The sequence below is a fragment of the Heterodontus francisci genome, chromosome 9 (genome assembly GCF_036365525.1).
Source record: "Heterodontus francisci isolate sHetFra1 chromosome 9, sHetFra1.hap1, whole genome shotgun sequence".
NCBI classification, from domain to species: domain Eukaryota; kingdom Metazoa; phylum Chordata; class Chondrichthyes; order Heterodontiformes; family Heterodontidae; genus Heterodontus; species Heterodontus francisci.
In genome coordinates, this window is record NC_090379.1 from 781,529 (window position 1) to 796,707 (window position 15,179).

The window sequence follows — 15,179 nt, forward strand, 5'->3', positions numbered from 1 at the left end:
TACCTGCGTTGCCACTTACAATGACCTGTGGACCTGTACGCCCAGATCGCTCTGCCTGTCAATACTCCTAAGGGTTCTGCCATATACTGTATACTTCCCACCCGCATTAGATCTTCCAAAATGCATTACCTCACATTTGTCCGGATTAAATTCCATCTGCCATTTCATAAACAAAGGAACAACATTGGCTATTCTCCAGTCCTTTCGGACCTCACCTGTAGCCAATGAGGATGCCAAGATTTCTGTCAAGGCCCCAGCAATTTCTTCCCTTGCCTCCCTCGGTATTCCAGGGTAGATCCCATCAGGCCCTGGGGACTTATCTACCTTAATGCTTTGCAAGACACCCAACACCTCCTCCTTTTTGATCATGAGATGACTGAGACTATCTGCACTCCCTTCCCTAGGCTGATAATCCACCAAGTCCTTCTCTTTGGTGAATACTGATGCAAAGTACTCATTTAGCACCTCGCCCATTTCCTCTGGCTCCACCCATAGATGTCCATCTCTGTCCTTGAGTGGGCCAAACTTTTCCCTGGTTACCCTCTTGCTCTTTATATACGTATAAAAAGCCTTGGGATTATCCTTAATCCTGTTTGCCAATGACTTTTCATGACCCCTTTTAGCCCTCCTAACTCCTTGCTTAAGTTCCTTCCTACTGTCTTTATATTCCTCAAGTGCTTCCTCTGTTCCTAGCCTTCCAGCCCTTAGGCATGCTTCCTTTTTCTTTTTGACTAGGCTCACAATATCCCGCGTTACCCAAGGTTCCCGAAACTTGCCAACCTTATCCTTCTTCCTCACAGGAACATGCTGGTCCTGGATTCTAATCAACTGACATTTGAAAGACTCCCACATGTCAGATGTTGATTTACCCTCAAACAGCCGCCCCCAATCTAAATTCTTCAGTTCCTGCCTAATATTGTTATAATTAGCCTTCCCCCAATTTAGCACCTTCACCCGAGGACTACTCTTATCCTTATCCACAAGTACCTTAAAACTTATGGAATTATGGTCACTGTTCCCGAAATGCTCCCCTACTGAAACTTCGACCACCTGGCCGGGTTCATTCCCCAATACCAGGTCCAGTACGGCCCCATCCCTAGTTGGACTATCTACATATTGTTTCAAGAAGCCCTCCTGGATGCTCCTTACAAATTCTGCCCCATCCAAGCCCCGAGCACTAAGTGAGTCCCAGTCAATATCGGGGAAGTTAAAATCACCCACCACTACAACCCTGTTACCTTTACATCTTTCCAAAATCTGTCTACATATCTGCTCCTCTACCTCCCGCTGGCTGTTGGGAGGCCTGTAGAAAACTCCCAACCACGTGACTGCACCCTTCCTATTCCTGAGCTCCACCCATATTGCCTCGCTGCACGACCTCTCCGAGGTGTCCTCCCGCATTACAGCTGTGATATTCTCCTTAGCCAGTAATGCAACTCCCCCACCCCTTTTACATCCCCCTCTATCCCGCCTGAAGCTTCTAAATCCTGGAACATTTAGCTGCCAATCCTGTCCTTCCCTCAACCAAGTCTCTGTAATCGCAACAACATCATAGTTCCAAGTACTAATCCAAGCTCTAAGTTCATCTGCCTTCCCAGTTATACTTCTCGCATTGAAACAAATGCACTTCAGACCCCCAGTCCCGCTGTGCTCAGCAACATCTCCCTGCCTGCTCTTCCTCTTAGTCTCACTGGCCTTATTTACTAGTTCCCCCTCAGTTATTTCACCTGCTGTCCGACTGCTGTGGTTCCCACCCTCCTGCCACACTAGTTTAAACTCTCCCGAGTGACGCTAGCAGACCTCGCAGCCAGGATATTTGTGCTTCTCCAGTTTAGATGCAACCCGTCCTTCTTGTACAGGTCCCATCTGTCCCTGAAGAGATCCCAATGGTCCAGATATCTGAAACCGTCCCTTCTACACCAGCTGTTCAGCCACATGTTTAGCTGCACTATCTTCCTATTTCTAACCTCACTGGAACATGGCACAGGGAGTAATCCCGAGATTACAAGCCTAAAGGTCCTGTCTTTTAACTTTCTACCTAACTCCCTAAACTCCCCCTGCAGGGCCTCATCACTCTTTCTGCCTATGTCATTGGTACCGATGTGTACCACAACCTTTGGCTGTTCACCCTCCCCCTTCAGAATGCCCCATGTCCGTTGAGAGACATCCTTGACCCAGGCACCAGGGAGGCAACATACCATCCTGGAGTCTCTTTCATGTCCACAGAAGCGCCTATCTGTACCCCTGACTATAGAGTCCCCTATAACTATTGCTCTTCTGTGCTTTGTCCCTCCCTGCTGAACAACAGTGCCAGCCGTGGTGCCACTGCTCTGGCTGCTGCTGTTTTCCCCTGATAGGCCATCCCCCACAACAGTATCCAAAACTGTATACTTGTTAGAGAGGGGGATAGCCACAGGGGATTCCTGCACTGACTGCCTGCCGCTTCTAGCGTTCACCCATCTATCTGCCTTGGGTGTAACCACTTCTCTAAAACTCCTGTCTATGACGCTTTCTGCCACCTGCATGCTCCTAAGTGCATCCAGTTGCTGCTCCAACAGATCCATGCGGTCTGTGAGGAGCTGCAACTGGGTACACTTCCTGCAGTGTAGTCGTCCAGAACGCTGGAAGCGTCACGGACCTCCCACATCTCACAGGTGAAGCACTTCACCCCTCTAACTGACATTTCTAGCACTAATTAATAAATTAATTTAAAATAAATAAATACTTATTAAATCCTTACTAAATTGTTATAATTAACTATATGGTCCCTAGTGCTAGATTCCTACTGAAAAAATGCTAACTAAATACAGTAATCTCCTCCCTCTGGTTTCGTGACTCTCCTTATTAATTAGTTAATTAGGGTTTTAATCAATTTTTATCCATGTTTTATTTTCAAATTCAATTAAAAAAAAATTCCCTACCAGCTTTCCTGTGATGTCACTTTCAGTTTTTTTTACCAGAGGTATGTTTTTTATACTTACCGGTCCGGAACTCCGCCCTCCAAGTCTTCTCCCAGTCGGCTGTGCTGTTTGGAAGCTCTCAGCTCCCCTCACTCTGAGCACAGGTGGGAAATGAAAGGAGCTCCTCGCTCCTTCCTTACCGAACTTCCTCAGTTACCAAACTTCCATTGTAGCAGTCCAATGCAACCCAAGTCAGCACTCCAATGCAAACAAAGTCAAGACTGTAAGATGGCTGACTTTTATACTGACTGCCAATATAATAATATTGTTATAATTAGCCTTCCCCCAATTTAGCACCTTCACCCGAGGACTACTCATCCTTATCCACAAGTACCTTAAAACTTATAGAATTATGGTCACTGTTCAACTGAGACTTTGACCACTTGGCCGGGCTCATTCCCCAATACCAGGTCCAGTTCGGCCCCTTCCCTAGTTGGACTATCTACATACTGTTTCAAGAAGCCTTCCTGGATACTCCTTACAAATTTTGCCCCATCCAAGTCCCGAGCACTAAGTGAGTCCCAGTCAATATTGGGGAAGTTAAAATCACCCACCACTGCAACCCTGTTACCTTTACATCTTTCCAAAATCTGTCTACATATCTGCTCCTCTACCTCCCGCTGGCTGTTGGGAGGCCTGTAGTAAACCCCCAACATCGTGACTGCACCCTTCCTATTCCTGAGATCCACCCATATTGCCTCACTGCTTGACCCCTCCGAGGTGTCCTCTCGCAGTCCAGCTGTGATATTCTCCTTAACCAGTAATGCAACTCCCCCACCCCTTTTACATCCCCCTCTATCCCACCTGAAGCTTCTAAATCCTGGAACATTTAGCTGCCAATCCTGTCCTTCCCTCAACCAAGTCTCTGTAATAGCAACAACGTCATAGTTCCAAGTACTAATCCAAGCTCGAAGTTCATCTGCCTTCCATGTTATACTTCTCGCATTGAAACAAATGCACTTCAGACCCCCAGTCCAGCTGTGCTCAGCAACATCTCCCTGCCTGCTCTTCCTCTTAGTCTTACTGGCCTTATTTACTAGTTCCCCCTCAGTTATTTCACCTGCTGTCCGACTGCTGCGGTTCCCACCCTCCTGCCACATTAGTTTAAACCCTCCCGAGTGATGCTAGCAAACCTCGCAGCCAGGACATTTGTGCCTCTCCAGCTTAGATGCAACCCGTCCTTCTTGTACAGGTCCCATCTGTCCCTGAAGAGATCCCAATGGTCCAGATATCTGAAACCCTCCCTTCTACACCAGCTGTTCAGTCACGTGTTTAGCTGCACTATCTTCCTATTTCTAGCCTCACTGGCACGTGGTTTGAGTCTAACCTTGCTGCACACCAGGGAGTGGTCGGTGTCGCAGTCGGCACCTTGGAAACTGCGTGTGATTTGAACGCTGTATAAAGATGCTTGCCTTGTGACCATGCGCTGGTACCAACGACTTGATCTTGGGTGCCTCCAAGAAATCTTGTTACAGGGTTTCGTATGAAAGAACGAGTTGGTGATGCAGAGGTTGTGATAGGTACACAACTCCAGCCATCACTGTCCATTCTCATTCATCCTTCCAATGCCATGGCGCCCAAGGCAGGTGGGTCATGAGTCATGGCCATGAGCCCTGCTATAACGTCTTTAATAATAGCTTCTAACATTTTCCTGTGACAGATGTTAAGCTAACTGGCCTTTAGTTTCCTGCTTTCTGTTTCCTTCCCTTTTTGAATAAAGGAATTAGATTCGCTATTTTCCAATCTCACGGAACCTTCCCCGAAACGAGGGAATTTTGGCAAATCAAGTCCAACGTATCAATTATCTCACTAGCCACTTCTTTTAAGATCCCAGCATGAAGTCCATCAGGACCCAGGGACTTGTTAGACCCCAGCTCCAACAATTTGCTTAATACTACTTCCCCGGTGATTGTAATTCTGTTGAGTTCCTCTCCCTTACATTTCCTCATTTTACAGCTATTTCTGGGATGTTACTTGCATCCTCTATGGTGAAGACCGATGCAAAATATCTATTTAATTCATCTGCCATCTCCTTATTTTCCCTTATTAATTCCCCAGACTCACTTTGTATAGGACCAACGCTCACTTTAACTTTTTTTCTTTTTTAAATATCTGTAGAAACTCTTAGTATCTGTCTTTCTCTCGTACTATAATTTTTCCTTCCTTATTATTCTTTTTGTCATGCTTTGCTGCGTTTTATGTTCTGTTCAATCTTCTGACCTGCCACCCATCTTTGCGCAATTATTCACTTTTTTTTTAGTCTGATACTGTCTTTAACTGTTTCAGTTAACCACGGATGGTGTGTCCTCCCCTTGCAATTTTTCTTTCGCATTAGAATGTATCTATTCTGTGTATTCTGAAATATCCCCTTAAATATCTGCCACTGCATCTCTATTAACTTATCCCTTAACCTACTTTGTCAGTTCACTTTTGCTTGCTCTGCTTTCAGACCCTCATTTAAGTTGAAAATGCTAGTCTTAGACCCACTTTTCTCTCCCTCAAACTAATTGTAAAGTTCAGTTATTTTATGAACGCTGCTGCCTCGGGGTGCCTTCACTATGAGGTCATTAATTACTCCTATGTCATTGCACAATACCAGGTCTGGTATAGCCTGCTCTCTGGTTGGCTCCAGAACGTGCTGTTGTAAGAAACTATCCCGAAAACTTTCTATGAACTCCTCATCTAGGCTATCTTTGCCCATCTGATTTTTCCAACCTATGTGTAGATTAAAATCCCCCATGATTTTCGCCGTACCTTTCTGACAAGCTCCCATTATTTCTTCCTTTATACCCTGTCCTACCGTGTGGTTACTGTTAGGTGGCCTGTACACCACTCCCAAAAGTGACTTCTTGCCTTTACCATTTCTCATCCCGACCCAAACCACTTCTACATCCTGGTTTCTTGAACTTAGATCATCCCTCTCTATTGTGCTTATACCATCATTAATTAACAGAGCCATCTTTTCCTAGCCTCCTGTCCTTCCTAAATGTCATGAACCCTTCAATATTCAGGTCCCAATCTATGCCATCCTGCATCCATGTCTCTATAATGGCTATCAGATCGTACTTATTTATTTCTATTTGTGCTATCAGTTCATCTGTTTCGAATGCTAATTGCATTCAGATACAGGGCCTTTAGTTTTGTCCTTTTATTATTTTGGTAACCTCTAGCCTTGTCTGCTGATTTACTTAGATTTGTAATCGCTGTTCCTTCCTTGCACGGTCTGTTTTATTTTCCCATATTTAATACCTTTCTCTCTTGCCTTGTCTCTACTTTTCGATTTAGTTTAAACCCTCTCTATTTCCCTAGTTATGCGACTCGATAGAACACCGGTTCCAGCACATTTCAGGTGTAGACTGTCCCAACATTACAGCCCCCACTTTTCCCAGTACTGGTGCCAGTGCCCCATGCACTGGTCTGCACTGAGTGCTGCTGGAAGGCACAGTGTTTGCCGAAGGGACTTAATACCTACCACCCCCTCTTTGGCTGATAAATTAGTGCTTCTCTTTGTGAACGCCAATTGGAAGACGCACTGAGGGTATCAAGGGTATAGAATGTACTCTGGGTGGGAGACTTCAATTTCCATCACCAAGAGTGGCTCAGTAGCACCACTACTGACCGAGTTGGCCGAGTCCTAAAGGACATAGCTGCTAGACTGGGTCTGCGGCAGGTGATGAGGGAACCAACAAGAGGGAAAAACCTACTTGACGTCATCCTCACCAATCTACTGTTTGCAGATGTGTCTGTCCAGGACAGTATTGGTAGGAGTGACCACCGCACAGTCCTTGTGGAGACGAAGTCCCATCTTCATACTGAGGGTACCCACCATCGTGTTGTGTGGCGCTTCTTTTGGGCCTCCTTATCTCGAGAGACAATGGATACGCGCCTGGAGGTGGTCAGTGGTTTGTGAAGCAGCGCCTGGAGTGGCTATAAAGGCCAATTCTAGAGTGACAGGCTTTTCCACAGGTGCTGCAGAGAAATTTGTTTGTCGGGGCTGTTGCACAGTTGGCTCTCCCCTTGCGCCTCTGTCTTTTTTCCTGCCAACTACTAAGTCTCTTCGACTCGCCACATTTTAGCCCCGTCTTTATGGCTGCCCGCCAGCTCTGGCGAACGCTGGCAACTGACTCCCACGACTTGTGATCAATGTCACAGGATTTCATGTCGCGTTTGCAGACGTCTTTATAGCGGAGACATGGACAGCCGGTGGGTCTGATACCAATGGCGAGCTCGCTGTACAATGTGTCTTTGGGGATCCTGCCATCTTCCATGTGGCTCACATGGCCAAGCCATCTCAAGCGCCGCTGACTCAGTAGTGTGTTTCAGCTGGGGATGTTGGCTGCCTCGAGGACTTCTGTGTTGGAGATACGGTCCTGCCACCTTATGCCAAGTATTCTCCGGAGGCAGCGAAGATGGAATGAATTGAGATGTCACTCTTGGCTGACATACGTTGTCCAGGCCTCGCTGCCATAGAGCAAGGTACTGACGACACAGGCCTGATACACTCGGACTTTTGTGTTCCGTGTCAGTGCGCCATTTTCCCACACTCTCTTGGCCAGTCTGGACATAGCAGTGGAAGCCTTTCCCATGCGCTTGTTGATTTCTGCATCTAGAGACAGGTTACTGGTGATAGTTGAGCCTAGGTAGGTGAACTCTTGAACCACTTCCAGAGCGTGGTCGCCAATATTGATGGATGGAGCATTTCTGACATCCTGCCCCATGATGTTTGTTTACTTGAGGCTGATGGTTAGGCCAAATTCATTGCAGGCAGCCGTAAACCTGTCGATGAGACTCTGCAGGCACTCTTCAGTGTGAGTATTGGTAGGAGTGACCACCGCACAGTCCTTGTGGAGACGAAGTCCCATCTTCATGAGAGGTATAGACAGAGTGGATAGCAAGAAGCTTTTTCCCAGAGTGGGGGATTCAATTACAAGGGGACACGAGTTCAAAGTGAAAGGGGAAAAGTTTAGGGGGGGGATATGCGTGGAAATTTCTTTACGCAGAGGGTGGTGGGTGCATGGAACGCTTTGCCAGCGGAGGTGGTAGACGCGGGCACGATAGCGCCTTTTAAGATGTATCGAGACAGATACATGAATGGGCAGGAAGTAAAGAGATACAGACCCTTAGAAAATAGGCGACAGGTTTAGATAGAGGATTTGGATCGGCGTAGGCTTGGAGGGCCGAAGGGCCTGTTCCTGTGCTGTAATTTTCTTTGTTCTTTGTTCATACTGAGGGTACCCACCATCGTGTTGTGTGGCGCTACCACTGTTAAATGGGATAGATTTGGAATAGATTTAGCAACTCTAAACTGGGCATCCAGGAGGCGCTGTGGGCCATCAGCAGCAGCAGAATTGTGTTCAATCACAATCTGTAACCTCATGGCCCAGCATATCCCCCACTCTACCATTACCATCAAGCTGGGGGACCAACCCTGGTTCAATGAAGAGTCCAGGAGGCATGCCAGGAGCACCAGCAGGCATACCTAAGAACGAGGTGTCAACCTGGTGAAGCTACAACACGGGGCTACTTGCATGCCAAACAGCATAAGCAGCATGCAATAAACAGGGCTAGGTGATCCCACAACCAACAGATCAAATCTAAGCTCTGCAGTCCTGCCACATTCAGTCGTGAATGGTGGTGGACAATTAAACAACTGACAGGAGGAAGAAACTGCGCAAACATCCTCATCCTTAATGTGGGATCCCAGCACATCAGTGCAACAGACAAGGCTGAAACATTTGTATCCATCTTCAGGCCAAGTGGATGATCCATCTTGACCTCCTCCTGAGGTCCCCAGCATCACAGATGTCAGTCTTCAGTCAATCTAGTTCACTCGATGTGATATCAAGAAATGGCTGAAGGCATTGGATACTGCAAAGGTTATGGGCCGTGACAATATTTTGGCAAAAGCACTGAAGATTTGTGCTCCAGAATTAGCCATATTCCTAGCCAAGCTGTCCCAGTACAGCTACAACACTGGCATCTACCCAGCAATGTGGAAAGTTGCCCAAGTATATCCTATGCACAAAAAGCAGGTCAAATCCGACCCAGCTGATTACCGCCCCATCAGTCTGCTCCCGGTCATCCGCAAAGTGATGGAAGGGATCGTCGACAGTACTATCAAGCAGCACTTGCTCACCAAAACCTCCTCATTGACGCTCAGTTTGGGTTTTGTCAGGGCCACTCAGCTCCTGACCTCAGTACTGCCATGGTCCAAACATGGAAAAAAGAGCTGAACTCGAGGTGAGGTGAGAGTAGCTGCTCGTGACATCAAGGCAGCATTTGACCGAGTATGGCATCAAGGATCCCCAGCAAAACTGGAGTCAATAGATATCGTGGAAAACTCTCTGCTAGTTGGAGTCATACCTAGCAGAAAAGAAGATGGTTGTGGTTATTGGAGGTCAATCATCTCCTTTCCAGGCCATCACTACAGGAGTTTCTCAGGGTAGTGTCCTCGGCCCAACCATCTTCAGCTGCTTCATCAATGACTTTCTCTCCATCATAAGGCCAGAAGTGGGGATGTTCGCTGATGATCGCACAATGTTCACCATTCGAGACTCCTCAGAGACTGAACCAGCCATTGTCCATATGCAGAAAGACCTGGACCACATCCAGGCTTGGGCTGATAAGTGGCAAGTAACATTCGTGCCACACAAGTGCCAGGCAATGAGCATCTCAAATGAGACAATCTAACCAATTCCCCTTGAAATTCAATGGCATTACCATCCCTGAATCACCCACTATCAACATTCTGGGGGTCACCATTGACCAGAAACTGTACTGGACTATTTTTTTTTTTCTTTGGCCTCCTTATCTCGAGAGACAATTGGGTAAGTGCCTGGAGGTGGTCAGTGGTGTGGAGCAGCGCCTGGAGTGACAGGCTCTTCCACAGGTGCTGCAGAAAAATTTGTTTGTCGGGGCTGTTACACAGTTGGCTCTCCCCTTGCGCTTTTGTCTTTTTTCCTGCCAACTGCTAAGTCTCTTCGACTCGCCACACTTTAGGCCCGCCTTTATGGCTGCCCGCCAGCTCTGGCGAACGCTGGCAACTGACTCCCACGACTTGTGATCAATGTCACAGGACTTCATGTCGCGTTTGCAGACATCTTTAAAGCGGAGACATGGACGGCCGGTGGGTCTGATACCAGTGGCGAGCTTGCTGTACAATGTGTCTTTGGGAATCCTGCCATCTTCCATGTGGCTCACATGGCCAAGCCATCTCAAGCGCCGCTGACTCAGTGGTGTGTTTCAGCTGGGGATGTTGGCCGCCTCGAGGACTTCTGTGTTGGAGATATGGTCCTGCCACCTGATGCCAAGTATTCTCCGGAGGCAGCGATGATGGAATGAATTGAGACATCGCTCTTGGCTGACAAACATTGTCCAGGCCTCGCTGCCATAGAGCAAGGTACTGAGGGCACAGGCTTGATACACTCGGACTTTTGTGTTCCGTGTCAGTGCGCCATTTTCCCACACTCTTCTTGGCCAGTCTGGACATAGCAGTGGAAGCCTTTCCCATGCGCTTGTTGATTTCTGCATCTAGAGACAGGTTACTGGTGATAGTTGAGCCCAGATAGGTGAACTCTTGAACCACTTCCAGAGCGTGGTCGCCAATATTGATGGATGGAGCATTTCTGACGTCCTGCCCCATGATCGTTTTCTTGAGGCTGATGGTTAGGCCAGATTCATTGCAGGCAGCCGCAAACCTGTCGATGAGACTCTGCAGGCACTCTGTAGTGTGAAATGTTAAAGCAGTACTGGACTGGCCACATAAATACTGTGGCTACAAGAGCAAGTCTGAGGCTAGGAATTCTGCAGTAAGTAACTCACCTGACTTCCCCCATGCCTATTCTTCTTCAACAAGACACAAGTCTTGCCTGGATGGGCACAGCACCAACAACACTCGAGAAGCTTCACACCATCCAGGACAAAGCAGCCCGCTTGATTGGCACCCCATCCACCACCTTCAACATTCACTCCCTCCACCACCGACACTCATTGGCAGCAGTGTGTACCATCTAAAAGATACACTGCAGCAACTCACCAAGGCTCCTTCGACAGCACCTTTCAAACCCATGACCTCTACCAAATATGACAAGGGCAGCAGCTGCATGGGAACAGCATCACTTGCAAATTCCTCTCCAAACTACAAACCATCCTCACTTGAAACTATATCGCTGTTCCTTCACTATCACCGGGTCAAAATCCTGGAACTCCTAATAGCACTGTACTTACACCCCAATGACTGCAGCGGTTTAAGAAGGCAGCTCACCACCACCTTCTCCAGGGCAATTAGGGATGGGCAATAAATGTTGGCATAGCCAGTGATGCTCATATCCCCCGAAAAAGGTTTAGGTCATTAATATATATCTGGAAGAGCGAAGGTCCCTTGGTGAACAGTACTACAAACCTTTCTCCAGTCCGAAAAACACCCATTAACCACTATTCTGTTTCCTGTCATTCAGCCAATTTCATATCCATGTTGCTACTGTTCCTTTTATTCCATGAACTGTAACTTTGCTGTCAAGTCTGTTGTGCAGCACATTATCAGATGCCTTTTGGAAATCCATGTACAGCACATCAACAGCATTGCCCTCATCAACCCTCTCTGTTACCTCCTCAAAAAACTCCAGCAAGTTAGTTAAACACTATTTGCCCTTCCTAAATCCATGCTGGCTTTCCTTAATTAACCTGTATTTGCCTAGGTGACGATTAATTTTGTCCCGAATTATTGTTTCTGGAAGCTTCCCCCTCACTGAGGTTAAACTGACTGGCCTGTCGTTGCTGGGCTTATCTTTACACCCTTTTTTGAACAAGGGTGTAACATTTGCAATTCTCCAGTTCTCTAGCTCTACCCGAGTCTAAGGAAGACTGAAAAATTATGGCCGGTGCCTCCACAATTTCGACTCTCACTTCCCTCAATATCATTACTCTTTATCAATTTTCAAGCCATCAAGTGTCAGAATTCTATCCTCTTTCACCATGCCTTGCACAGCATCTACTTCCTTGGTAAAGACAGATGCAAAGTACTCATTTCCTCAGCCATGCCCCCAGCCTCCATGCGTAAATCCCCTTTTTGGTCCCTAATTGGCCCACTCCTCCTCTTACAACCCTTTTATTATCTATATATCTATAGAAGACTGTTATTCCCAATTATGTTAGCTGTCTGTTCTCAGACTCTGCTTATCTTCTTTGATTTTTTATTTCCCCTCTGAACCTTACATATTCAGCCTGGTTCTCTGTTATTTTATCCAACTGACATCTGTCATAAGCACAGCTTTTCTTGTTCTTCTTGATCTCTGTCTCTTTCATCACCCGGGAAACTCTAAATTTGTTGACGCTACCTTTGCCCTTCGTGGGAATATATCTTGACTGTGCCCGGAATATACCTTCTTTAAAGGCCACCCATTGTTCAGCTAGTGTTTTGCTTGCCAACCTTTGATTCCAATTTATCTGGATCAGATCTATTCTTATCCCATTGAAGTTTTCTTTCCTTCAATTGGTTATTCTTACTCTGGATTGTACCTTCTCCTTCATCATAGCCAACCTAAACCTTACGATAGGGTAGCATAGTGGTAATGTCACTGAACTAGTAATCCAGAGGCCCAGGCCTATGCCCTGGGGACATGGGTTCAAATTCCACCATGGCAACTCACGGAATTTAAATTCAATTAATAAATAAAGAGTAGTCTCAGTAATGGTATCATGGAGCTATCATCGATTGTCATAAAAAATCCTGTTTGGTTCACTAATGCCCTTTAGGGAAGGAAATCTGCCGTTCTTACCTGATCTGGCCTACATCTGACTCCAGACCCACAGCAATGTTATTCACTCTTAAATGCCCTTTGAAATGGCCTAACAAGCCACTCAGTTGTCAAGGGTAATTAGGGATGGGCAATAAATGCTGGCCTTGCCAATGTCGCCCACATCCCATGAAAGAATTTTAAAAAATCGCTGTCCTCTAAATGTTTCTCTACTGACATTTGATCCACTTGGCCCACCTTATTCTCAAGAACCAGGTCCTTTCTTGTTGGACTGGAAACATGGTTACTGTAGAAAATTCTCCTGACTGCATTCTAGGAATTCTCTCCCCTCTCTGCCCTTTACTCTACTATCTCAGTCTGTATTCAGATAATTAAATTCCCCATTATAATAACTATAATTCCTGTGCATCTCTGTAATATCTTTCCAAATTTGTACCGCTACATCTTTCTCACAAGTTGGTACCCTATAGACTACACCAAGTAATGTAATTGCATCTTTTTTTGTTCCTTAGCTTTAGTCAAATAGATTCTGTCCTTAACTCCTGAGTCATCCTCTCTCTTTAGCACAGCAATGTTCTCAATCAATACTGCGATCTCTCCCCCTTCCCTTCCTTTCCCATCTTTCCTTAACCCCTTGTATCCAGGAATAGATAATACCCAGTCCTGCCCTCCTTTGATCATGGTCTCTGTTATAGCCACAAAATCATATTTTCACCTGGCAATCTTGGCCTGTAACTCACCAATCTTATTTACCGCACTCCGCACATTCATGTACATGCACAGTCATCCTAATTTTGACTTTATTCCTTTCTCCCTTACTCTGAACCCACCTAATAACTATTTCCCACTTTAGTGCTGTCTGTTCCTCTCAGTATTGTGTGTACCATGGTATTCCTCTCCGATATATTATGTCAAAGTAACCCAGATAGTGTATCTGGAGCGCAATGGCATTTGATCAGAAGAATAAGGACTGGCCGAAGAAATGGAGATTGTAATTCAGTGGATTTAAGAATAATAATGCTGATGGCAGGATTGGAAACAACTTAATGTGGTAGTTTTGGCAAATGGCCATCTCCAGGCGAGTCTGATACTTTCTGGGGCCTGGAGCCTTGGCTGCAGAATCGGGAGGCTGGTACTAAGTGCAGGGTAAAGGTGGGAATAAATGCATTATGTCCAAGGAGTGCAGTCCCCTCTGTCACCCTGACAAATGATGTACCTATGCAATTAAATGATTTTTCTGTTCTAAAATCAAACTCGAATTGCTGGTATTGGTTGCTCACATCTCTCTCTCTTTGCCTTTTTTTTTTCTTACAGTGGTCCTGGTGACGGATTTTTCAGCTCTGCATTTCAGTCTCGTCTGATTGGTAACAATTTGCACAATGCATCGATGCCAGAGCGTACGTGCTCTTTAAATACTAAATTGCTTCCTGGCAGCCATTGAAATAAGCAGCCAAGCTATGTCCAGCTTTCGAACAGATCCTGGCCAAATCATTAATTGAAGTTGTAAGCAGGAATTTTGGAGCACTGTGCTGGAGGGAGGTGAGAGGAGATCCCTGTGTGTGGTGCTGGTGAGAGAGTTCAGATTCAAAGGTATGGGAAATGGGAGCTACTGAGATGTGGCTTTGGGAGAAGGGACATCCTGGGTTTTGGCATCAGCTGAAGATGCAAGTTTCCAAGGCATAAAACTGGCAGGATTACATACAAGATCAGAGCAGATCTGCATGGCCTTGGCCTTCCCCCATCTTTGTAACGTCCTACACTGCAAAAGCCCCTCTTCTGCTTCCCCCCACCCCAAACTTTCTGTTCCTTTGATTCTTCTGTATTCCCCTACCTTTTGTCCAACCACTAACTTCGCTGCCTTCAGCTACTTAGACCCTACTGGACTACTTCCAATCCAGTCCTAAAAAGACTTGGATTCTGGAGACAACTTCTAAGATTTGTTGAACATGTATGTAACTACAACCAAACAAATATATATTTAAGACTTAAAAGTAGGATACTCATTGGAGACCAGGAGTCGCACCAATCCAGGCCAATTCTTGATCAGAAGTATACTTCTGCTGTAACACACATTATTTCGGTCATAAGATAGGATGTAACTCTGTAGGTCTGATAACCCTATAATATATTGCTTGGCTAGTCTCAGCACACAAGTGTTAGACGCGAAGCCCTATCTTTTATCTCGTCTTCGGGTTTACTTCATCTTGTTCTTATTTCTCTGTTTGTTCCATAGTAGGCCGTCCCAACTATTTTAATTTATACTCTCCTAAAGTAATTTGATACAAGTTTCAGCTAGGAGTTTATCGTCAAATCCCATTTTTAAAGGAATGCAGTTTATTACGCCTATATCAGCTGTCTTACCTTGCTTAGATGTATATTTTGCACAGAGCTGTCTCTGGCACAATCTTAATCAATCACAGTAGCTCCTTGTACTAATTAACCTGTGATACTCCTTGCTTATACA

The 15,179-nt window shown here is 46.0% G+C and overlaps 1 protein-coding gene across 3 annotated transcripts in view; it reads left to right on the plus strand.

Annotated features, from left to right (window-relative positions):
* Nucleotides 1-15,179, plus strand: part of pomt2 (protein-O-mannosyltransferase 2) — a 266,777-nt gene that overhangs the window by 58,822 nt on the left and 192,776 nt on the right. For all 3 annotated transcript variants that reach the window (XM_068038417.1, XM_068038418.1, XM_068038419.1), the window contains one exon: nt 14,030-14,112. In XM_068038417.1, the coding sequence (XP_067894518.1) occupies nt 14,030-14,112 (83 nt within the window). The remainder of the gene's footprint in view (nt 1-14,029; nt 14,113-15,179) is intronic.